The sequence below is a fragment of the Schistocerca americana genome, chromosome 8, assembly GCF_021461395.2.
Source record: "Schistocerca americana isolate TAMUIC-IGC-003095 chromosome 8, iqSchAmer2.1, whole genome shotgun sequence".
NCBI classification, from domain to species: domain Eukaryota; kingdom Metazoa; phylum Arthropoda; class Insecta; order Orthoptera; family Acrididae; genus Schistocerca; species Schistocerca americana.
In genome coordinates, this window is record NC_060126.1 from 258,668,229 (window position 1) to 258,694,385 (window position 26,157).

A 26,157-nucleotide genomic window follows, 5' to 3' on the forward strand; every position below is an offset into this window, starting at 1 on the left:
GTCCTTCCCAATTCAGTGAACCACCTTCCTAGACATCAATGTCCATCTCTTAGATGGATCCATAAATACTTCTCTTCATATCAAGCGCACCAACCACCAAAGTACCTCCACTTTGACAGCTATAACCCAAACCATAACAAAATCTCTTGTGGTTATGACAAGTAATCATCTACTCACATGAATGGCCATGGGGTAAACAGTAAACTTGACCGCCCTCTTACCGAACAGGCTGCACACCACAGCACAGCACAAATGACTTCATCAGTTGCTTCACTATTCAGACCATTTGGATACTCCCTTTCAGCACAATTTTCTCTAACTATGCAGGTGGGACTTCTCTCTCTGGGTTATCTTACACTCTCTTAATCCACCTTGTCTAAACCTGTGCTAACCTATTTCTCCTTACCTTTACCCTTCTCTCTTCTGCCCCCACCACTTCTTCCCCATCTAGATTGTGTACTGCCTTTTCCCACTAACCCCTCCCCCCCCCCCCTCCCCCACCATGTAGTCTCTCTCTCTCTCTCTCTCTCTCTCTCTCTCTCTCTCTCTCTCTCTCGGGTGTGTGTGTGTGTGTGTGTGTGTGTGTGTGTATATTGTGCCTGTCTCCAACTTGGCTTGTCTTCTTTACAGTAAGGAGAAATCTGTCTTCTCCTTCATTGTTGATATTTCTACTGGAGTTTCCCTTGTTTGATATTTCAAAAATACCATATTTTACAGTCTATGAGACACACCTTTTTGATTCAAAAAATTGCCTCCAAAATTCAGGTGCACCTTATACAAGAAATTACCTTTTTGATTCAAAAAATTGCCTCCAAAATTCAGGTGCATCTTATACGAGAAATTAGAATAAAAATATCAAGTGTTTGACTTAAAACTCCCACCAGTCTTAAAAATGGTCATATATTCGGTGCCACAGGAAACCTTTCTCTTGTCTGGCAACATTGGACTCAACATGAGTTCCGGGGATTCACAAGCTTGCTAACACTGTCTCATCTCACCCCACCATCACAAACCCAGAACACTGTTTAGCCTTTGCTGTGTCATTGCAGTGTACAGTGCCAGTGAACTTGAATTTAAAGTGATTTTTGTTACCATAACAGTACAATATTTTTGGTAGTAGCTAGTTTTGCAATGGAAAAAAATAAAAGGTATTAACATGATGTGGGCTTTAAATTGAAAGTAGTAGCATATGCAGACCAACATGGAAATAGAGCAGCTGGGTGGCATTGCAGCTCTCTACCAACAGAAAAAAACCATTCACAATTGGCAGCCTAGTAAAGAAAAACCAAAATAAATTAGGAAGACTGAATGTGTCAAATAGAGGACTGAATACAAAATGGGCAAAACTAGAAAATGAGTTCAAGGACACCATCAGAATGCGGTTGGAATTAATATAAAAATTATGTAAATAGATGCTCGTAAGCTAGTGCTGCAGTGGAACTTGATAGACTGTAAGGGTGGAGTTGATTGGTGCTACAGATTTTTGAAGTGTCACGGACATAACATGCGAACGAAAACCAAAATATCTCAGAAAAAGCTACAAGAGTTTGAAGAGAGAATTTTATCTTCCAATCATTTTATTATTCAACATTGAAACAAAATGAATGTGGAACTAAGCTGAATAGCAAATATGTGACATTTGATGTGCCGAGTAACTAAATGGTTGCTATGAAAGATGCTGAAACTGTAACTACAGACTAGTGGACATGAAAAAAAACGCACTACGTGTTGTGCTGATGGTACCAAACTTAATCCAATGATCATTTTCAAGTGCAAGAAAATGCCAGAACCTTCTGAAATATCACGAACTGGTGGTGTCAATGTACGTAGACAATCGTTGGCTGGATGAGGCCAGTATGAAATTGTGGATTAACAGAGTGTGGGAGAGAAGCAAAGGTGTTTTTTGAAGAAGAGTTCTCTTCATGTGCCAGATCAATTTAGTTGTTTTTTGGAAAATTATGTGAAAGAGAAATTGAGACAGGGTAATATGGAGCTAGCTGTTATTGTGGGAGGACTTACTTCACAATTTCAACCTCTTGATGTGTTGATAAATAAATCATTTAAAATGTATATGAAAGAAGAATGGAACAAATGGGTGATGGATAAAACCTAACATGAACTCAAGCCAAAGGGAGCTTTAAAACGACCTACAATCAAAAAGTGTGCCAGTGGATAAATAGTCATGGTCTAGCGTGTGATAAGACTTTCGGAAAATCATTCAAGAAGTGCAGCATAATTAGTGCTTTCGATTGTAATGGAGACCATTTTTTATATGAAGAGGATGAAGAGGAAGAAGAAGAAGAAGAAGATTCAGCTGCCAATTTTCAGGGATTTTAAAGGTCAGTTCGCTTTTAAAAACGAAGAACTTTTTTTAGTCTGGCTTTGCAGTTTAATAATAAAAATGGTAAAACTGTAATTTAAAAAAATGCTTAAAATGAAGGTGTATCTTATAAACAATAAAATATGGTACACCAAAACTTTTCTACAGATAAAATACACTTGACAAGGAAATTTTTGGTGGTCATTACTGTAGCTGTCTAGTCAACCTGTAGGCTTTCTATGTAGGCAGACAGGATTTTGATTGTATGTTAAGTTGCAACAGTTCTTTTTCTTCCTTGTTGTAAAAGACATGTACTGTATGGAAAACATTGGTCTATTCCTTTCATATGCACTTAATTAGCTGTATTAGGAGTGACAGTTTTTATGCTGCAAATCAATGAGGGTCACTAGTAGTGGCAAGTATGATCAAACTTGTGACAACATTTGCTGTCTTCTGTAGACGAGTGTGATGTATTAATAACATGCAGTCGAACAAAGTGGCGAAGATGATCAAAATCAGGTTGTTCAGTTAACACAACAGCAGCAGCAGAACACTGAGGGATGGACCTATTGATGCACAGGTTTCAGTGTGTTGTAACATGATCATTGGGGACCACTGAAAAATCTCTCTGTATGCCATGACAAGATACTGGTAGTTTGTTTATTCCTACCCAGTTTCAACTGACTGCTGGTGCTACTAAGTGACAAAGCTATGCAATGTTTTTGAAGTAAATACTACATTTGAAGTAGAGACATCAGTGCCTTTAACCAGTTATGACTTGAAGACACTGATACCTCTGCCTTGAACGTTATGTTTACTTTGCAGACTTGTTGTGGCGTTTATCAGTTGTGTACAAAGCCCTGGCCTAGTTACTACAGTGTTTTTGTAGAAGAGCTCTGTATATTTTCCCCCATCCAAATTCAAATACATTAAGCTCCCGAGTATTACCTATTTGATGTGTGACTAAATCATTTTGTAAGTTCGATGTGTGATGATGTAGTGGTCAGATGCATTGGTGAACTACTCCATTCATTAAGACGATTTGAATATTCCCTCTTCAGTTGTGGCAGATCAGTTATTCAATTATCTGTGGTGCCTGTGTTGATTTAGTTGATTTGTCTTACACTCTACGAAATCTTTTAATAATATTAGTTACCCGTCTCAAACATAATTTGCCGAACTAGTATGGCAAGGGAGAAAGATCTTGTGTCACATGCTCGGTGCAGAATAAGATAAGATACAAGTAAGGCATCCCAAATTACACACACACACACACACACACACACACACACACACACACAAATGAGACATCCACAGTAAAAATTATCATTGATTAGTGCATAAATTTAAAGCCCACTTGTTCAACCATATACTGTGAACAACATACGGTGGACTAGAAGAATCTTTAACATTGATGAATCGTAGCCAAACACAACACTTTGCTCATAGATAAATTTCAAGAAAGTTGTTGCCGAAATTGTTAAATGATGGTAAGATGTGGATAACATACACTCCTACAAACAGACTTGTGAAATTAACTGATGAATAATACATTGGAGATAGTGAACTGATAAAAAAAAGAGCTGGGTCAAAAGAAGGAGAACGAGAATAGCAAATAAATCACAATGTAGTCAATACACCCATAGGAGAAACAGTTTTTACTCACTGTGTCAGCTGAATAACTGCATAAAAAATAAACAGTAACATTGATGTCAAAACTGGTGACCTGTTAGCAGACATGGACTTAGTCTGGCACTGAGGCACGTATGTCTCCCTTTCCCTCATTCCATCGCTCTCTCCTCCTCCTCCTCCTCCTCCTCCTCCTCCTCAGTTGTACCTTTCTCGTCAGTATTTATTATACAAAATTACAGAAAATGGATAAACATAATGAAAAAGGGTTGCTTTAGCATTAAAATTTCTCATTACTTTATTGCCAATTTTTGGAATGAGGGAATTGTGCCATTGTAGAATTATTAATAATACTTTGTTTTGGTTTAAGTCAAATTGATAAACTGGAGCACAGATAATGCTTGCTACAATATTTATGTGCAGGATTTGGTTCTACATTCATCATGGGCTAAATTGTCACACATGAATATTTTTAAGTTCATAAGATGCAGGATTGTGTTGTTTTGTTTTGTAGCAGAAGGAGACTGGGAAGAAGACCATGAGAAACTGGCAGAACTGGCTGAGCAGTCTAGACTCGCTATTCATGGAAGTGAGGGTGCAGCAACAGGGCCTATATCGTCGACACCTCGACGCAACCAGCCCCTGTCTCGCACACAGTCGCTTCCTCATTCTGATTCCTCAGAAGACTTTGATCTTGAGGCTAGAGTTGCCCATCTTATGCTTGAAGAGGAAGATGAAGGTGATCTAGGAGCAGATGATGTTGTTTTAGAGAATGGAGACCTAGATGCATCAGAATCTCATCAACACAATAATCATTTAGAGGTGAATATTAGATCTAAACTTCTGTTTGTATCCTGAGCAGTTCTTGCTATGCACAAAGATAGATGGCAAGTCAAAATGAAATTCTGCCAGTAATGTAAAGTCCAGATGAATTCTTTGTGTATCTGCTTGTTCTTTGATGCCAGAGATTGCTTGTAAGTATTTTAGTTATTATTTGACACCAGAAAGCCCTGGGTGAATTGCAAACAATGGGAGGAGAAAAGATAGTTACTTGCCACATACTTCAAGCATGAGCAATGTACAGACACGAAACCAAAATTTATCTTGTTATGAATATAAAGAGAGAAATAGGGCAGATGAGGGATAGGAAAAAGATAATGCCAAGGTGGAACAAGTAGCTTGGTGCAGGGGCTGTATTGGTATAGTTGTCCTGCGAGGAACACAGAAAGTAGGAAGTATTAGGGGATTGAGGAAAGGGTGCAGAGTAGTTGTAAGAGATTGAAAATCGGGAAGAGTTTCGTGGTGGAAAGTTGATAGGAGTAGATGAGAGAAGAAATCGGGCATGAGAGGCTCATTCAGGGTAAAGGATATGGGACTGAGTAAACAGTAAAAGGGAAAGGAGGATAGAAAGAGGGCAAGTGAAGAACAGGGGTATTGTAGAAGCAAATACATGTTCTAGGAGCCGGCCGCAGTGACCGAGCGGTTCTAGGCAGTTCATTCTGGAACTACGCGACCGCTACAGTCACAGGTTCGAATCCTGCATCGGGCATGGATGTGTGTGATGTCCTTAGGTTAGTTAGATTTAAGTAGTTCTAAGTTCTAGGGGACTGATGACCTCAGATGTTAAGTCCCATAGTGCTCAGAGCCATTTGAACCATGTTCTAGGGAGAAATTTCCCCTGCACAGTTCAGTGTGACAAATCCAGATTGTGTGGTTTGGAGGCACCCAGTAAAGTTAGCCATGTTATGTTCTGCAGGACTGTCAGTGTCATAGTTGCCCACAGTGAGTGAGTGGATTGTTCATTAGTGATCTTAGACCAGCAAAAATTTTAATCCTTTCCATGATTTCACTGTTCTTAGAAACTGTTGTCCATATTTTTCCATATTATTATCCAACAGTATTGACATAATTTTTAATTAAAATTATACCCTCAAATGTGGTCAAGGGAATGTGTAGATGTTTCATCTCATTTTCCAATGTGTAGTATATAACTGACAGTTTGTGTTGCACGTTATAGTAAGCTGTCATTAAGTCTTCATGTCTCATTTGTGTGATATAGTGTACCATCAATAAATTTATTTGGTGTAAGTAAATGAATCAAAACTAAGTCATTGAAGTCAATAACAGCTAACAGATTTGAAAATTTTGGAGAGCATAAGAAGTAATAATGTGATTTATCATTCAATCAAGTGAGCTCATTTCTTTAACAAGTAGCAACAGTAGGTTTCTCCAGTGAGCCAGGAATTATTTATTTTATTATAAAACCAGTCATGGTCCACAGGTGTTTATTAAGCAGGTTATTAATTTCAGTAATCAGTGACCATCTTTGCAACTGAGTAAATGCAGTATATTACACAGTCCATAACATTGGTACCATCAAAATGCACAGTGACATGAACTGTGTAGTATACTGCATTTATCCAGGGCTGAAGATGGTCATCACTGACTGGAATTTTTAGACTGATTAATAGACATTTGTGGTCCACGACTGGATTTGTAAAAAAATAAGTCAGTTCTTTAACTTATTTTTTTTTAACTTGCATATGATACACCAAAAATTTATTTAATTGGTAATCTGTCTGGAGAAGAAATATTATTAACCTTTGTTTTGAAAAGCCAAGATGTTCCATAAAAATAAATTTATGTAGTAACCAAAACAATCAGTTAATATTGACCATTAGTTATTTTGTTTTGTTTTCACAGAATGTTGCAAACTTTCCTAAAGTTGCAGACTTGGGTGCTTTCAATAACATGTCTCCATCAAGTTTCTCCATGTGGGGTGTTGGAAAGTTGGATGGTCTCACATTTCAAACAGCTACCACCACTGTTTCCCCAAAACCACTGCCAGGGGGGAAGGTAAGTAAGTTTGAAAATTCAAAATTGGAGTGAAACACAGACAATGGAGTGAACAAAGACAATCAATCACCATACAGTGGAGCCATTGACAGGCACATAAACAATAACTTGAACATAATGTCTTAGCTGAGGAACTTGCATTTTTCTTCCTATCACACAGTTATTGTACCTGGATGCTCAATCCCAAATGTTGTCCTAATTTGGGCTGCGGACACGACGACAAGATTGCAGTGTTAAAAACAGGTAAAAACCAATCAAAAGCCAAGATTGCACAAAATATTTTTTATTTAAGACAGCTGGTTTCAAAAGTCTTAGCTGTCATCTTTAGGTCTTAAACATTTTTTGTAGTCAAACTTGTTCATTGTACACTGACCTCAAGCAGAAGATGTCAAGTGGATAAAACTCAGCACATTATAAACATTTGTCATCGCTAAAATATTTAAAAGCACACAGCATCTTGTCCAAAAGCCCATGTCTTTATACATATTGCTGACAGATGCCTGTTACACAATACAAATATGTACACAATAGCACATCTGTTTACATATGCTGGACACACATAAGGAGCATTCAAAAAGAAACAAACTGGAGGCATAATTACAGAAACCAGTACCTGTATGTTAGAAGTATTGACCCTGGCTGTTGAGACACTTGTTCCACTGTGATACAAGGCGGTGAATGGCTGTCTCATGAAATTCCCAGGGCTGTGATGTTAACCAGTTCTGCATGTACAGTTGCACATTGTCAGCCGAGGTAAATCATTTGCCCCTCACAGTCTTTTTAAGAGGACCAAAAATGGTGTAATCACAAGGCGAAAGGTCCGGACTGTGTGGAGGGTGGCCGGGAACCTCCCATTTGATTTTCTACAGGAGTGCCACAACTGTGTCGGCCATATGAGGCTTTGCATTATCGTGGAGCAGAATGACCCCAGGAGTGAGATTGCATGGTCGTTTTGATTTGATCACTTCGCAAAGGGTGGTCAAAGTTTGCAGGTAACACTGGACATTCATTGCTGTCCTGTGCTGCAGGAAGTGAATCAGAAGGGAGCCATCTTTGTCAAAGAAGAACGTCAACATAACCTTTCCTGCACTTTTGTGGATGGCCTTGGCTATTTTGGTGGTGGTGACCCTGGATGATTCCACTGGAGACTTTGTTGTTTTAATTTTGGTTCGAAGTGATGACACCATGACTCATCTCCAGCCACCATCGTGCCAGGAATGCATTCCCTTCCCGAGCATAGCACTGCAGATGAGCAAGACAGTGGGCCATTCAACATGCTTCCTGGTGTGGTTGAAGACTGTGGGGCACCCATTGGGCACACACTTTATGCATGTGCAGTTGTACCTTTATGAGGGCGTAAACACTTCTGACGCTCAATCTGACCATGTTGGCTGTGGCTTTCACTGTCACTCGGCAGTCCTGGGTACTGACTGCATCCACCACCTGGATGATATCATCGGCTAATGACACCCGTCCTTCCCAAAGTGCTTGTACCACGCCTTGACCCTTGCAAGGGACGTGTAGTGTTTGCTGTTCACTTATGACATTCATCGATGAATGTCTATTCCTCCTCCTCCTCCTTCCGCTATCAGAAAATGAACAACACCTCTTTGCTCTTCTGTTGATGCCTCCATGTCACTGTTTGCAGTGCCACTGGCAAGTCAGACAATTGATGCGTGCTGCTGCTAGCTCTGTATAGTCACGTAACGTGCACATGTGCCTTCTAGCGATGGGCTGTGCACTTCCACCCTCTGGTCGGTACCATACCTCGTTAGACGCGCCACGATATTACCCTCCTGTCACCGGTTTGCGATTTCCAGATTTGACTTGTTTCTTTTTGAATGCTCTTTATACTAAAAAGTGAAAATCCACTTTCAGAAGAAGGTGCTGAGTTTTATCCATTTGGCATCTTGTGCATGAGGTCAGTGTAAAATGAACATGTTTCACTACAAAAAATGTTTAAGACCTGAAGATACAGCTAAGACTGTTGAAACCAGTTGCCTTGTATTAAAAGTATTTCATGCAATCTCGGCTTACTAATGGTTTTTAACAATTAAAACAGTTCGCCCTTCATACACTCATAATGAGAAAATTCAATTAGATTGCAATGTGTTTACATGTCCTCTGAAAAATGCAAGTTTGTAAGCTGAACTACTGCATAAATGTTTTTGTCCCTAGCAATAGCTCAACATATCTGCAACATGCTATAAGGTTATTTTTACTGATACCAATCTTTAAATATTAGATTAAGTATAGTTATATGTACTTCTGCAAATATATATAGCAGATCTGTAAAAAAAACACTATCACTTATGAAAATGTATTTCAAATTCACATGAAATTATCTTTTCTCCTCCCCTCTCTCTCTCTCTCTCTCTCTCTCTCTCTCTCTCTCTCTCTCTCTCTCTCTCTCTCTCTCTCTGCCAATTTTGCGACTAGCGAAGTGGCCCATTGGTAAGGCACTGAGCTTAACATTTGAGAGGAATGGGATTCAAATCCACATCTGCAAAATTGCTTGAGACAAATAGGGATTATTCCCGTGAAAAGGACATGGAATTTCCGTATTTTAAACCTTAATTTTCCTTCTTTTTTTCCTTCGTTCCTTCCTTCCTTCCTTTTCCCTGTGATAGCTTTCCCATAAGTCTCATGAAACAATATTAAGAAGCTGAATACTGCAGTGATATTACTCACTTGCTACTGAATTTCTATTTTTGCTCTGTAATTATTATTATTATTGTTATCATCATCATGTTTTGGATTATTTTTTTATCTTTCCAAGATTCCGTACTTTTCCGAATGTGCGCTAGCAGTAACAGCATTTCTCCTCTTTTATTCACTATTATGCAAGCTTACTTCTATTCAACTGCTACAAATTAAATCAGGAGTAACTCTATCAGTTCTCCCTTCTTTTCCAGTCTTGTATTGTTCGTGGAAAGAAAGATTGTTGGTATGCCTCTGTGTGGGCTCTAATCTCTCTGATTTTATCCTCATGGTCTCTTCACGAGATATACGTAGGAGGGAGCAATATACTGCTTGACTCCTCGGTGAAGGTATGTTCTTGAAACTTCAACAAAAGCCCGTACCAAGCTACTGAGCGTCTCTCTTGCAGAGTCTTCCACTGGAGTTTATCTGTCATCTCCATAACACTTTCGCGATTACTAAATGATCTTGTAACGAAGCGCACTGCTCTCCATTGGATCTTCTCTCTCTTTTCAATCAATCCTATCTGGTACGGATCCCACACCAGTGAGCAGTATTCAAGCAGTGGGCGAACAAGTGTACTGTAACCTACTTCTTTGTTTTCAGATTGCATTTCCGTAGGATTCTTCCAATGAATTTCAGTCTGGCATCTGCTTTACCGACGAATAATTTTATTTGATCATTCCATTTTAAATCACTCATAATGCCTACTCCCAGATAATTTATGGAATTAACTGTTTCCTGGTATATTGTAACTAAATGATAAAGGATCTTTCTTTCTGTGTATTCGCAGCACATTACACTTGTCTACATTGAGGTTCAATTGCCATTCCCTGCACCATGCGTCAATTCGTTACAGATCCTCCTACATTTCAGTACAAGTTTCCATTGTTACAACCTCGCGATATACTACAGCATCATCTGCAAAAAGCCTCAGTGAACTTCCAGTGTTATCCACAAGATCATATATATATATATATATATATATATATATATATATATATATATATATATATACATCATGTGACTTACCAAACGAAAGCGCTGGCACGTCGATAGACACACAAACATACACACAAAATTCTAGCTTTCGCAACCAACGGTTGCTTCGTCAGGAAAGAGGGAAGGAGAGGGAAAGACGAAAGGATGTGGGTTTTAAGGGAGAGGGTAAGGAGTCATTCCAATCCCGGGAGCAGAAAGACTTACCTTAGGGGTAAAAAAGGACGGGTATACACTCGAGAGCGCACGCGCACGCGCACACACACACACACACACACACACACACACACACACACACACACACATACAGACACAAGCAGACGTCTTCAAAGGCAGAGATGTCAGTCGAGGCGGAAGTGCAGAGGCAAAGATGTTGTTGAATGACAGGTGAGGTATGAGTGGCGGCAACTTGAAATTAGCGGAGATTGAGGCCTGGTGGATAACGGGAAGAGAGGATATATTGAAGAGCAAGTTCCCATCTCCGGAGTTCGGTGTTAGTGGGAAGTATCCAGATAACCCGGACGGTGTAACACTGTGCCAAGATGTGCTGGCCGTGCACCAAGGCATTGTTTAGCCACAGGGTGATCCTCATTACCAACAAACACTGTCTGCCTGTGTCCATTCATGCGAATGGACAGTTTGTTGCTGGTCGTTCCCACATAGAATGCGTCACAGTGTAGGCAGGTCAGTTGGTAAATCACGTGGGTGCTTTCACACGTGGCTCTGCCTTTGATCGTGTACACCTTCCGGGTTACAGGACTAGAGTAGGTGGTGGTGGGAGGGTGCATGGGACAGGTTTTACACCAGGGGCGGTTACAAGGGTAGGAGCCAGAGGGTAGGGAAGGTGGTTTGGGGATTTCATAGGGATGAACTAAGAGGTTACGAAGGTTAGGTGGATGGCAGAAAGACACTCTTGGTGGAGTGGGGAGGATTTCATAAAGGATGGATCTCATTTCAGGGCAGGATTTGAGGAAGTCGTATCCCTGCTGGAGAGCCACATTCAGAGTCTGATCCAGTCCCGGAAAGTATCCTGTCACAAGTGGGGCACTTTTGTGGTTCTTCTGTGGGAGGTTCTGGGTTTGAGAGGATGAGGAAGTGGCTCTGGTTATTTGCTTCTGTACCAGGTCGGGAGCGTAGTTGCGGGATGTGAAAGCTGTTGTCAGGTTGTTGGTGGAATGGTTCAGGGATTCCGGACTGTAGCAGATTCGTTTGCCACGATGACCTAGGCTGTAGGGAAGGGGCCGTTTGATGTGGAATGGGTGGCAGCTGTCATAATGGAGGTACTGCGGCTTGTTGGTGGGTTTGATGTGGACGGACGTGTGAAGCTGGCCATTGGACAGGTGGAGGTCAACGTCAAGGAAAGTGGCATGGGATTTGGAGTAGGACCAGGTGACTCTGATGGAACCAAAGGAGTTGAGGTTGGAGAGGAAATTCTGGAGTTCTTCTTCACTGTGAGTCCAGATAATAAGATGTCATCAATAAATCTGTACCAAACTTTGGGTTGGCAGGCCTGGGTAACCAAGAAGGCTTCCTCTAAGTGACCCATGAATAGGTTGGCGTACGAGGGGGCCATCCTGGTACCCATGGCTGTTCCCTTTAATTGTTGGTATGTCTGGCCTTCAAAAGTGAAGTAGTTGTGGGTCAGGATGAAGCTGGCTAAGGTAATGAGGAAAGAGGTTTTAGGTAGGGTGGCAGGTGATCGGCGTGAAAGGAAGTGCTCCATCGCAGGGAGACCCTGGACGTGCGGGATATTTGTGTATAAGGAAGTGGCATCAATGGTTACAAGGATGTTTTCCGGGGGTAACAGATTGGGTAAGGATTCCAGGCGTTCGAGAAAGTGGTTGGTGTCTTTGATGAAGGATGGGAGACACGCATAATTCAAGCTTTCGCAACCAACCGTTGCTTTGTCAGGAAAGAGGGAAGGAGAGGGAAAGAGACCTTCTTCTAGAGACCTACAGTACACCGCTGCAAGGAGGGGGGCAAGTTCCTTTGCGTACTCTGGTCTTTCCCTCTCCTTCCCTCTTTCCTGACAAAGCAACGGTTGGTTGCGAAAGCTTGAATTTTGTGTGTATGTTTGTGTTTGCTTGTGTGTCTATCGACCTGCCAGCGCTTTCGTTCGGTAAGTCACCTCATCTTTGTTTTATATATATATATATATTTATTTATTTATTTATTTTGTGAATAGCAATGGTCCTATGGCACTCCCCTGCAGCACACCTGAAATCACTCTTACTTCAGAAGACTTCTCTCCATTGAGAATGACGTGCTGCATTCTGTTAACTAGGAACTCTTCAATCTAATCACACAATTGGTCTGATAGTCAATATGCTCTTACTTTGTTCATTAAACGACTGTGGGAAACTGTATCGAACATCTTGCGGAAGTCAAGAAACATGGCATCTACCTGGGAGCCCATGTGTATGGCCCTCTGAGTCTCGTGGAGGAATAGTGTGAGCTGGGTTTCACACGATCGTCTTTTACGAAACCCATGTTGGTTCCTACAGAGTAGATTTCTAGTCTCCAGAAAAGTCAATTGTACTCGAACATAATACGAGTTTCGAAATTTTACAACTTATCGACGTTAGATATATAGGTCTACAGTTCTGCACATCTGTTCGACGTCCCTTCTTGAAAACGGGAATGACCTGTGCCCTTTTCCAATCTTTTGGAACGCTTCGCTCTTCTAGAGACCTACGGTACACCGCTGCAAGAAGGGGGGCAAGTTCCTTTGCGTACTCTGTAAAATCGAACTGGTATCCCATCAGGTCCAGCGGTCTTTCCTCTTTTGAGCGATTTTAATTGTTTTTCTATCCCTCTGTCGTCTATTTCGATATCTACCATTTCGTCATCTGTGCGACAATCTAGAGAAGGAACTACTCTGTGAAACAGCTTTGGAAAAAGACATTCAATATTTTGGCCTGTAGTCTGTCATCCTCTTTTTCAGTACCATTTTGGTCACAGAGTGTCTGGACATTTTGTTTTGATCCACCTACTGCTTTGACATAAGACCAAAATTTCTTACGATTTTCTGCCAAGTCAGTACATAGAACTTTACTTTCGAATTCGTTGAACGCCTCTCGCATAGCCCTCCTCACACTACATTTCGCTTCGCGTAATTTTTGTTTGTCTGCAAGGCTTTGGCTATGTTTATGTTTGCTGTGAAGTTCCATTTGCTTCCGCAGCAGTTTTCTAACTCGGTTGTTGTACCACGGTGGCTCTTTTCCATCTCTTACGATCTTGCTTGGCACATACTCATCTAAAGCATATTGTACGATGGTTTTGAACTTTGTCCACTGATCCTCAACACTATCTGTACTTGAGACAAAACTTGTGTGTTGAGCCGTCAAGTACTCTGAAATCTGCTTTTTGTCACTTTTGCTAAACAGAAAAATATTCCTACCTTTTTTTAATATTTCTATTTACGGCTTAAATCATCGATGCAGTAACCGCTTTATGATCACTGATTCCCTGTTCTGCGTTAACTGTTTCAAATAGTTCAGGTCTGTTTGTCACAAGAAGGTCTAGTATGTTATCGCCATGAGTCAGTTCTCTATTTAACTGCTCAAGGTAGTTTTCAGATAAAGCACTTTAAAAAATTTCACTGGATTCTTTGTCCCTGCCACCCGGTTATGAACGTTTGAGTTTCCCAGTCTATATCTGGTAAATTAAAATCTCCACCCAAAACTATAACATGGTCGCGAAATCTACTTGAAATATTTTCCAAAATTTCCTTCAGGCACTCTGCCACAACAACTGCTGAGCCAGGGGGCCTATAGAGACATCCAATTACCGTGTTAGAGCCTGCTTTTAACTGTGACCTTCACCCAAATTAGTTCACATTTCGGATCTCCGTCAATTTCCTTTGGTACTATTGTACTTTTTATCGCTATAAACACGCCTCCCCCTTCACTGTCCAGCCTGTCTCTGCAGTATACATTCCAATCTGAGTTTAGAATTTCATTACTGTTTACATCTGGTTTCAGCCAACTGTCCATCCCTAGTACTATGTAGGCATTGTAACTGTTGATTAATGAGAGCAGTTCTAGGCCCTTTCCTATAGAGGCTCCTGCAGTTTACTATTACCACATTCATATTGTTATTCCCTGTTGCGTTTTGCCTACTACTACCTTGTCGTGTCTCGGGAGGCTTCTTGTCGGGCTTAGGGAGGGAATTCTCTAACCTAAAAAGCCCACATGTGCACTTCACATGTACTCCACTACCCTTGTAGCCGCTTCCTGCATGTAGTGCACGCCTGACCTATTCAGGGGGACCCTACATTTCTCCACCCCATCCTCCCTGTGGGTTTGGGGGTTAGAATAGGCCCGCGGTATTCCTGCCTGTCGTAAGAGGCGACTAAAAGGAGTCTCAACTGTTTCAGCCTTTAATGTGATGGTCCCCATTGAGGTTTGACCCCCATTTTTCCAAATTCAACAGAAGTACGAGCCTTTTGGGGAAGGACACCTTACGTGGTGCACCATGAGTCCTCTGTGCCCTCAGACCTTGGCACTTTTTATCGTCTAGGCGTCATAACTGCACCCTCCATCCCTCATTTTGGGCTTACACACCTGATCATTTGTGTAAGTTGCACCCTTAGTGCATCACCATCTGCACCCACGATCATTATGGACTACCCATGGCACCCAAAATCCAGCACGGTAGCCAGCCCGTTGTGGTGGGGTTGTCATGTACCCTCTAGGTTGTAGCCCCCTGACAACACAGGGATCGTACTGCCGATGCCTGAGCTGACACCTCCCCACGTAAGCCAAGGAGTCGATGCTCGTCTCTCTCGGGCATCAGGACTCCCGGCAACGGCCATCCTGTCAGGTGACCTTTGCTGTGGCTGGGTGGCGCCTGTGGGGAGAGCCCCTGGTCAGAGTGGGTGGCATCGAGGCAGATGCCCCGCAATGAAGCAGGTGAAGTCTCAATCCGGTGGTCGCACGACCGCCAACGTCTCTAAGCGTGGTAAGACAGAATTTAATGCTGTGACATATAACCCCAAATCATTCCCTTCCCTAGCCACGCCATGGGAGGAACGTAGGGCTGCGGACAGACAGGAGCCGTATTCACCGCGATACCTTGTGTGCAGCAGAACCGATGGGGATTCGTTTTTGGGGACTAAGCTTCTCTTCTTTGTTCACCATCTTGAAGATAAGTTTGGGGAAGTGGCATCTGTTTCCAAAATGAGGAGCGGGGCTATTTTGATACAAGCAGTTTCATCTGCACAGTCACGGGCGTTACTCGCCTGTGAGAAGCTCGGTGACATCCACGTTAACGTCACTCCCCATAAGTCCTTAAATTTGGTCCAGGGGATTATCTTTCATAAAGATCTTCTGCTACAGTCTGATGACAAGCTACGTGAGAACCTGGCACGACGAGGTGTGCACTTTGTGCTTCGTGTCTTTAGGGGGCCCAAGGATAATAGGGTCGCTACTGGTGCCTTCATCCTGGCCTTTGAGGGTGACTGCTTGCCTGAGAAGGTCAAGGTCATGATCTACCGGTGCAATGTCAAGCCCTATGTCCCGCCCCCTATGCGATGCTTCCAGTGCTGGAAGTTCGGACATATGTCCTCCAGATGCAATGCCAGCCCCACGTGTCGTGATTGTGGACGACCTTCACATCCTAATGTTCCATGTGCTCCGCCTCCCACCTGCGTTAACTGTGGGGAGCATCATTCTCCCTGATTGCCAGACTGTGCAGTCTACCAAAGAGAGCGGAAGACACAAGAAATTAAGACCCTGGACCGTTTAACTTACCAAGAGGCAAGAAAGAAGCTAGAACGGCTCAACCCCACATCTATGTTGAGGAGTTATGCTGCTGCAACTCTGCCGCCACCAGTTCCTGAAAAGACTCCCTTCTCAGTTGGCCCACAGAACAGTACAGTTACGCCTGCCCGCCCCCCCCCCCCCCTCCCCACTGGTAGGGGGCGTACAGTACGGAATAACGTACGTTATTCCGTACTGTACGCGTGTTTTTACACGTGACCTTGGTTCGGACTTAGTCTCTGGCGCCTCTTGGACGCAACACGGGTCCTAGTATTACTAGACCCGTGTTGCTCAAAAATTCACTTCCAGTTGCGTAACCGCGCTGATAAGGACTGATAAGGCGCGCTGCAGGGGTCCAGCTGCGCTTCCGGTCTGAGCGCCAACACCTCTCTCCGTCTTCTTCGACCTCTCCAGAGCATATGACACGACGTGGCGGCACCGTATTCTCGCCACGTTGCATGGGTGGGGTCTCCGGGGCTCTCTCCCCATTTTTATTCAGAATTTTTTATCTGTTCGGACATTCCGCATTTTAATTGGCACATCCCATAGTTCACTTCATATCCAGGAGAACGGTGTTCCACAGGGCTCTGTATTGAGCGTGCCCCTTTTCCTTGTGGCCATTAATGGCCTTGCAGGAGCAGTAGGGTCATCTGTCTCACCCACATTATATGCTGACGATTTCTGCATCTTTTTCAGCTCCTCCACCATTAGTGTTGCAGAACTTAGGTTGCAGGGAGCCATACGCAAGGCGCACGCGTGGGCCCTAGCCCATGGGTTTCAATTTTTTCCTGCGAAGACTTGTGTTATGCACTTTTGTCGGCGTCGAACTGTCTATCCCCACCCTGAGCTTTATCTTCTGGATGCCATGCTCAGGGTTGTTGACACTTACCGTTTTCTGGGATTGCTGTTTGATGCCCGGCTTACTTGGCTTCCACATATTCGTCAGCTCAAGCGTCAGTGCTGGCAGCATCTGAATGCCCTCCGCTGCCTCAGCAACACAACTTGGGGTGCAGATCATAATACGCTGTTGCAACTCTACAAAGCCCTCATGCTGTCCCGACTGGATTATGGGAGTGTGGCGTATGGCTCCGCGTCGCCCTCAGCGTTGCAACTGCTGGACCCCGTTCACCACTGTGGGGTTCGACAGGAGCATTCCGCACCAGTCCTGTTAATAGCCTACTTGCTGAGGCTGGGGTTCCTCCGCTCCACATTCGTCGTCTACGACTCTTAGCCAACTATGCTGCCCACGTTCGTTGTTCGCCTCGTCACCCTAACTACCGTCTCCTTTTCGCTAATGCGGCAGTCCATACCCCACACCGGCGGCCTCGATCAGGCCATACGATTGGGATCCGTGTTCGGTCACTCCTTAGTGACCTCGAGTCTTTGCCTCTTCCATCTGCTTTTCAGGTCCACCCACATACACCACCTTGGTGTATTCGTCGGCCGCAGCTTTGGCTGGACCTCTCACAATGGCAAAAGGATTCAGTTCCTCCTGCAGTCTTGCGCCGCCAATTTCTTTCTCTCCTCGACGCATCCCGCGACTCGGAGGCTATCTATACAGATGGCTCGATGGTTGATGGCCGTGTGGGGTACGCGTATGCTCACGCGGACTATGTAGACCAGCACTCCTTGCCGGACGGCTGCAGTGTTTACATCGCAGAGCTAACAGCCATTTTTTGTGCCCTTGAGCGTATTCGTACCAGCACTGGAGAGTCTTTTGTCATTTGCAGTGACTCTCTCAGTAGTCTACAGGCTCTTGACCAGTGCTACCCACGCCATCCCATTGTTGTTGCCATCCAGGAGTCCGTTCATGCTCTTGAACAGTGTGGACATTCAGTGATGTTCATATGGACCCCGGGACACGTTGGGATAGCGGGAAACGAACACGCCAACAAGTTAGCTAAACAGGCCACCCGCAAACTGCCGTTGGAGATCGGCCTCCCGGCAACTGATCTCCGATCGGTGTTACGCCGTCGGGTCTTTGGGATGTGGGCAGACGAATGGCGGACTCTGTCTGCACCCAACAAGCTGCGGCGTGTAAAGGAGACCACGACCGTGTGGGGTTCCTCCATGTGGACCTCTCGCAGGGATTCTGTTATTCTCTGTAGGCTCCGCGTTGGTCACTCTTGGCTGATGCATGGTCATCTACTGCGTCGAGAGGACCCCCCTCATTGTCGCTGTGGTGAAACCATGACGGTGGCCCATATATTGTTGGAATGTCCTCTTTTAACCGCCCTCAGGCAAACTTTTAATCTCCTGGGTGATTTATCATCTCTTTTAGGTAACGATGTCTCTATGGCAGATCGTGTTTTAAGTTTTATTCGAGCAAGTGGCTTTTATAGGTCCCTCTAATTTTATTGCGTCACCCTCTTTTGTGCTGTATCTTTTCCTTAGTTTTGTGTTGTAATTCGACTCCACCCTAATCTTTTAGGCTGGAGGTTTTAACGTGTTGCAGAGTGGCTGGCTCATCCTATTATTTTCGTGATCAGCCCGCCACAGTCCTCTGCTGTGCAGTTTTAATTCCTTCTGCCTTTGTTCTCTCTGTTGGTTTTGTTGCTGTGCTCCATTTTCCGTCATGTTTTACCATTGACCATGGGGCTTTTCTTCCCCCAGAATTTTTATTTTAGCGCTTCGCCTGACTGGTGGAAAGTTTCACTGTGCTTTGTGTTTTTATGAAACAAGGGACCGATGACCTTTGCAGTTTGGTCCCTTTAAACTTTAAACCAACCAACCAACCATCTCCACCCCATAGCGGAGGTCGAGAAATTTGCACCCCAGATTTCTGAAGAATTGTCTGAGCCTCTGGTTTTAAGCCTTCCACTCGGCTCCAAACCAGAGGACCGCTATTGGTTCTGGGAATGATACTAGAAATAGTTAGCTCAGATTCCATCCCACGAGCGAGGCTTTCTGCCTTCACCAACTCCGCCAACTGCCTGCATGAACTGAGGATGACCTCTGAGCCCAGACGGCAGTAGTCATTGGTGCCGACATGAGCAACAGTTTACAGTCAGGTGCACCCAGTGCTCTCTATTGCCACCGCCAGGGCCTCCTCCATATCTCGGATGAATTAAAGCTTCCTAAAAGCAAAAACATGCGGAAAAAGAAGTGACAAGTAAGAAAAAGACAGTTAATACTTAAATTTATGTACCTTGCTGCACAGCAGATGTGAAGCAGACGGCAGTTAGAAAAAAATCCGGAATGCAGTAGGTCTATCATAATCATTTATTTGTGATGACAAATTTAATTCATTTAGTCTTCACAGCTGATGATAAAGCTTGAAGCAGTTGTGTTTATCATGCAGGCAGAGGAAAACTTTGCAGGTGGGACATTTTATGTGTGCCTTATTAGCTGAACACCCTGGAAGTCGACAGCGAGTTTTGGAAACCAGTTGTGAAAATTGTGGTGGATGTAGAACATTTTTTGATCGAATGGCATCAGGAGGGTGATCAATTCTAGACTTTGAATGCTTTGGTGCTGGATTTTTGAAGTCAAGATCATCATCAGATATCGCTTAAGGTTTGTGTGAATGCCATAGGTTTTCCTCAAACTTTTCTCTGAACTGGAGGCAGTCTAGAACGTCATTCTTCGATGTACCCAAGACAGCTTGATCATGTCTGTATTCTAGCTATAAAGCACAAATAACGAAATCAATGAAGTGCGTAATCACCCTTACAGTCCACTTCTTAGTTTTTGCACTTATTCTGTAATAGCTGATCAATCTGTCGAGAAAGTCAGCACCTCCCATATTTGAATTGTAGGTGCTTACAACTGTGGGACAATCTACTTGAATGTACTTTTTTTCTTTCCTGCACCAGCGGCAACATCTATCAACTGGGTTTACTCCTTCTCTACTGAATATGAAGATAGCAGGGAGATTGTCGAACCATTTCATTACACAAAGTTGGCCATCACTTCTCACTGATTGATCACTAGATCTCCTACCATTTTTCTCCATATCCTTGTCCAATGATAGTTTGGAAACTTTTTGAATTCTGGAGTTCTGTAATGTTCCAATAGCTTGACACTCAGCTTCACTGTGCAGTTTGTCTAAAAGTGACTCCGATGTGAAATAACAGTCCATGTAAATGATCACTCCAGGAGGAAGAGTAGCTGTCAGTTTTATAACAGCCTTTCCACCTACATCAAAATTTTCAAATTGAGTGTCATTCACTATAGGATCATCTTTCACTTGGTAAAAGAAGAAATCTATAGGAAATCCATCAGTTACAGCCAGTACAAAATTCTTTAATCCACAAGGGTTTGGTTTCAATTTTATGACTTGTCTTGTTGGACTGTGACCCCAAAATGGAATCATAAGTTCATCAACAGAAATATTAGTGGGCCTAGAGTTCAATCTACAGCCATTCTGTACACTTTCAAGAATAGGTTGTATTTTCCAAAATTTATTATTTTGTTTTACTTCGAGGGACACTTCACCATCAACAAGTTTCAGATGTTTTCTAGTTGTAAAATATCTGTCACGGCAAATTTTTTTTAGCAGTACCTTCCACCCTACTCTTTTTGGCCCAATACGTCCTAATCCTAAGATAGCACAAGTATGACATCATCGCTGTTGCAGAGATAAATCCTTTCATTTCAGCTACAGTACATTTCAGTTCTCTCCCAGTATTTTTAAGATACCTTCTGTTTGTATATTCGGTAAGGATGCTAAAAATATTTTCTGGCCTTTATTTACTCACGTAGTCATGAGGTGGTAAGTTCACACTGATTACCACTTGTTCATCATGTTCAGATGCAGGTGGTTAAAGGGAAAAAATCCAAAGTCTTCTTCCAAAATGTCCTGTCGGTGGTAGATTGAATAGAGCAGATTTTTTCTGATCTGCTATTGTTCCTGTCTTCAGCTTCGTCTTCGTCTTCATCTTCGTTAGCTATATCTGATTCCTGTTCGTTTCTGACATGATAGTCTGGATCTGTATGGATATCATCATCATCACACCTCATCAGAGAGCTCCAATTCACTAACATCTCCATCAAATAATTCATTTACAAAATCTTCAAATGCATTTTAATTGGGGCAAAAAAAAAAAAAAAAAAAAAAAAAAAAAAATAATGTAAAATTGTTCACCTGTAGATCACAATTTCCTGCAACATAATTAATATTAATCTAATATTCACCACAGAATATAAAATGAACAATTAAAGTATTACTTTTGTAAAAAAAAAAAAAAAAAAAAAAAAGGATGAAATATATTTTGTTGACAAATCACGTTACACATTGCACTAAGTCCTGGTGTCCCTTACAGGCTACACTCGAATTTCAATACTTTTTCAAAGACGATTGTAAAATTATGATTTTAAATAATTATTCTCTGACTATTCATTTACATTATCCCATATATGTTGTATTGATTAAAATAGAATAAAGTAGTAATAAAATACTTACAAAGAGCCTCTCCTCTGACCCACTTTCTTCTGTCAGCCATTTTCTATTCTGGCTGGCAACAATGTGATTCAACACAACAATGATGAACTGCTATTGCAGGAGGTTCTGCCATCTCTGAACTTCCTTCTAAAACACTTTTCAGTGTTGCCAAAATGATAAGAGCTCGGGGAAAAATTTTCAAATAATGCTACATGTTATGTCCCCCATAGGGGACACCAGGACTGAGGGGTTAACATAAAATATTTAACACACAAACTCATTGGTAAAGCAATGAACATTTGAAGCCTGTTTCTTACATTCTTCAATCTGGAGTGAGGCACTGGTTGTATACTAAGTGAATACAACAGAATTCCAGAAAGATGTCCATACAATGACAACCAACTGCCAGAAGCTTTCATAATGTTATATTTTCACCAGCATTGTTAAGAATATATTTTGTCTAAGCATACCAGTCAAAAACTTAGTACCCCCTGGAGGCCTCACACAAACGCTGTGTAATACCATCTCTTGTGGTAATAATGGTCTCAGTGTAAAGAAGAAAAAGAGTTCCCAAGTTTCTTCAGGTATGCCGTATCCAGCTGCAGCCACTCATTGATGGTAGTTGCTGTAGAGCTACCAAATTGTGCGGATGTCAGTTGCTGTGTTTCACCCACTGTCCCATATTGTCCCAAATGGTTTCAGTGTAATAAAGATTGGATGATTTAGCAGGCCAGTTGAGTTGTGATATGATGTCTGAGTGTTGGTCAAACAAGGAATGTATACATACTATGAGCATGGCTGTCATTATCTTGGAAGATGGAAGTGTAGGCAGCATGCTCATTATGTAGATGTAGAAGAGAGTGCAACACTTAGTCACCACGAATGTTGAAATAAATATCCTGATTCACGTTCACGGTATCTTGAATGAGTGGACCCAACTCATTGTACATTGTAGAAGGGGGGGGGGGGGGGGGGGAGATCTAACTGGCCAGAACTTCACCCTCCACTGTCTGTGAATCAAACACCTCATTGGACCATCAGTGCACTTGATGCCTTACGCCATTTGAAGAATTAGTCACAACTCTTCAAAAATGTGTGTGTATGTTTTGTCTATTTTTGACAAAGGCCTTGTTAGCCAAAAGCTTATTTTTGTGACAATGTTTTTGTTGTGCCTATCTGCTACTCAACATCTCTGCTATATGGTGAGTAGCAACTATCCGTTGCGTATGATTGTTAAATTCAATACTGAATTTTTAATTGTTTGATTTTTCTGTTTATATCTGTATTTTATGTTTTTCATTTGGATTCCTCTTCCTTTTTATTCCACATTTATACCTACTGCATTGCTGCATGCATAGAATCGCCTTTCTTATTTACCTCTCTCAGGCCTGTGCTCCCCCCCCCCCCCCCCCCTGCCCCCTCGCCTGTTTGATTGCCTTGTTTCTAGTTTCATTAAGTAAGGCTTGTATCTGATCCATGTGGATCTGTGGATGTTATTGGCACAAAAGTAACATTGAGTGAACTGTCTGTGTTCATTCCCAGAGTGTGTGCACAGTGGAAGAACTTGAGCGAGGTCTCATCCAGCAGTCGGCAGTGTCTTCAGCTTCTAGCCAACCACCTCCACCAGCAGCTGTGCTGCGTGTTGAAGACATCGAGCGGGAGCTTACTATGTCATCTGGACACAGTAATAGCAGTGGCAGCAGTGCAGGACACTCGTCTGTTACTACTACTAGTCCTGCTGCTGGGCCAATTGCTCAGCCTACTAGCCCTCCTCAGGTTCCACAATTTCCACCTCCTCCAATAACTGTGCAGTCTCAGGCAAGTTTTACCTTTAACTGAAGTTATTTGCAGAATTTGAATAACTTTAAACTTTTACTAAATAACATGTTGTGAAATTGTAGGAAGCTGTTCGTGGTACCCAGGCAACTCTAGGGCGGGGCATAAGTTTCCCCCCACCAGTGTTAGGACTGACTCGAGCAGCAAGTCATCCGAATGGCCCTTTTGTGGTGCCTCCACCGAGAGTAGTTGCACCACCTCCTGCCCAACCACCGCCTGGTATCCACCCAGTGCTGTTGCACCAGGCGAACCACCGACTAGGTGAGTACATAAAAAAAAAATGCTTTGTGTGTGTGTGTGGGGGGGGGGGGGGGGGATGCAAGAAATGATTACATTTACACATCAATAACACAAGTGGTTCAGAAGTTCCAGGTATTGACCCATGCTGAAATACCCACATTTGGATGTGTTTTAGCTTCTGGTTCTGGCATCCAGTCAAGTGTACAGATGGCGAATACTGTCCTGGGATACATTATGCCACTCTTGCTCAACCTGTTGACATAGTTCCATAAAGAGTTGTTGGTTGACAACTTGGCTAGCAACAAGTCCAGAGATCATGCTGGCCAGGAAGTTACTGCATGTCTTGCAGAGCATGTCGAGTTCACCGGCAGTGTGTGGGCAAGCATTATCTTATTGAAATACCAACTCACCTCCCTGTTGCAAGAATGGCAAAAGAATGAGTCTGACAACAATCTGCATGTACCGAGCACTGGTTAGGGTCCCCTCCAAAAACACTAAAGATTAATGTGAGTTGTAGCTTATCATACCCAGACCATTAGGCCTGCGGTGGGGCCAGTGTCTCATGGACAGATGCACTCTGTGAGACAGTGCTCACAGCTGCATGTTGTATGCACAAATGATCAGCTGACCATCACTTCTGTGTAGGCAAAATGTGCTTTCATCATTGAAGACCAAGGTACGCTATTCGATCTTCTGGGTGATTCTCTGACGGCACAAGTTGAGCTGTGCATATGGATGCTGTGGCGTGAGTGGAAGATGGGCTAGAAGTGTGTGTACGTATAGTCCATTGCTGACAATCAGTTCAAAATAGTTCATGTTGACATGTATGGCCTCACAAGCCCTCTTATCTGTGCTGTTGTTGCTGTATGATCTGCCACTGCTGTCCTTACAATATGAGGACCCTGGCAGGCATCTGTGCTGTGTGGACATCCCAAAACCTCACCTGTGCATGTGTGAAAGTTCATGTGATCACTGAAAATTCATGTGCAGTTCTCCGAAAGGACCTTCCCGATCACAGAAGGCCACAACTTGTCTCCTTTCAAACTCACTCAGCTGGCTGGGAAAACAAGAGTGCATTTCTCTGGCTTGGTTGCCTGCTTGCTTCAAACATTTACACCACATTGATTAGACACAGATGTTGCTCTGGTAGCCATGGCACTACCCTATCTGTTGGCAGACGATTTTGAAACTATTACCAGTACTTCCACTACACCCAGGTGGCACATGCTGTCATCGTATCAAAATTGACGTCATCTTTCCAAGTGTGCTGATTCCCAGTAATTGTGTGTGTGTGTGTGTGTGTGTGTGTGTGTGTGTGTGTGTGTGTGTGTGTGTGTGTGTGTAGGGGGGGGGGGATGGGGTGGTGGGAGGGGGGGCCGTATTCCACCTACCTACCCTCGCCCCCCTCCCCACCCCCCATAAAAAAAGATTCACTTAAGTACTATGTCACTGTTCTTTCCTTACTTTGAGGCATACAGTAGAAGTATTCCAAAGTTGGGGAAAGTTATAGGGCTAATCTAAGAGTTGGGCAGCTGAGTTCAAATGGCATCCAACTCTACTTTGTCCACATGAAAACTGTACCTGAACTGGAACCACATATGATAACATCGAGAAAGAGCTCAGTGTGATACTGGACAATTGGAATTTAATGTGTATCAAAATGAAATGGATAGAGAGCTACTCACCACACAGAAGAGGTATCGAGTAACAACTAGTTCATTGAAAAGAGTCTGCAAGAGATTATCAGCTATTGGACTAACAAGTAAATATCTGGTCTGACATGTTTAACCTTACCCTAAATTTTTTTAATACAAGAATAATACACTGAGAGAAAAGTACTGTCAGAATTTTAGTTGCTCAGATGCACAGAAAGTATTTTCAAAGAAGGTTGAAGTTACTCATTTTTTTCTGCATGGAGAATAGCTTATAACAGTGATTTGTACAGCCCTTCTTGCCGATCACATGAATATGTGAATGAGTGAAAGCAACCATGACAAGATAATATAGTGTGAAAGTCCAGATTGCACAAACATCTATTTTAAGCACCTTAACCAGTTCAGGCATGTCACACTATTTTTTTAATAATCTACATTTTGTATTGGCAGCTAAACTGTTGGAGATGTAATTCTTACAAATGTGATCAGGAGAGGGGAAAAAAACATGACAGTGGTTGATGTCTCATTGCAGAAATGGAATATTTCTTACACATATATCATTTTACGGTGATTTCTGTAGCACAGTTCATATGATAACATTTTAATTATACTTATAATGAAACACTTTTTTGTTTATTCTCTGAGGTAATTACAAAAATGTGAAGTGCCTATCAAATGGTGAAAACAAATATCTTCCTTACACAAGACACACCTAACAAATGAAAAGCTAATCTATTCAGACATTTCATGGTAATTACTAGTTTTGTCCAGGCAGAA

General features: G+C 42.6%; 1 protein-coding gene across 1 annotated transcript in view; it reads left to right on the plus strand.

The window, feature by feature from the left end:
• Positions 1–26,157, plus strand: part of LOC124545751 (protein PAT1 homolog 1) — a 110,822-nt gene that overhangs the window by 21,807 nt on the left and 62,858 nt on the right. The window contains exons 3-6 of the mRNA XM_047124694.1: positions 4,464–4,771; positions 6,653–6,805; positions 23,192–23,467; positions 23,551–23,746. Coding sequence (XP_046980650.1) covers positions 4,464–4,771; positions 6,653–6,805; positions 23,192–23,467; positions 23,551–23,746 — 933 coding nt within the window. The remainder of the gene's footprint in view (positions 1–4,463; positions 4,772–6,652; positions 6,806–23,191; positions 23,468–23,550; positions 23,747–26,157) is intronic.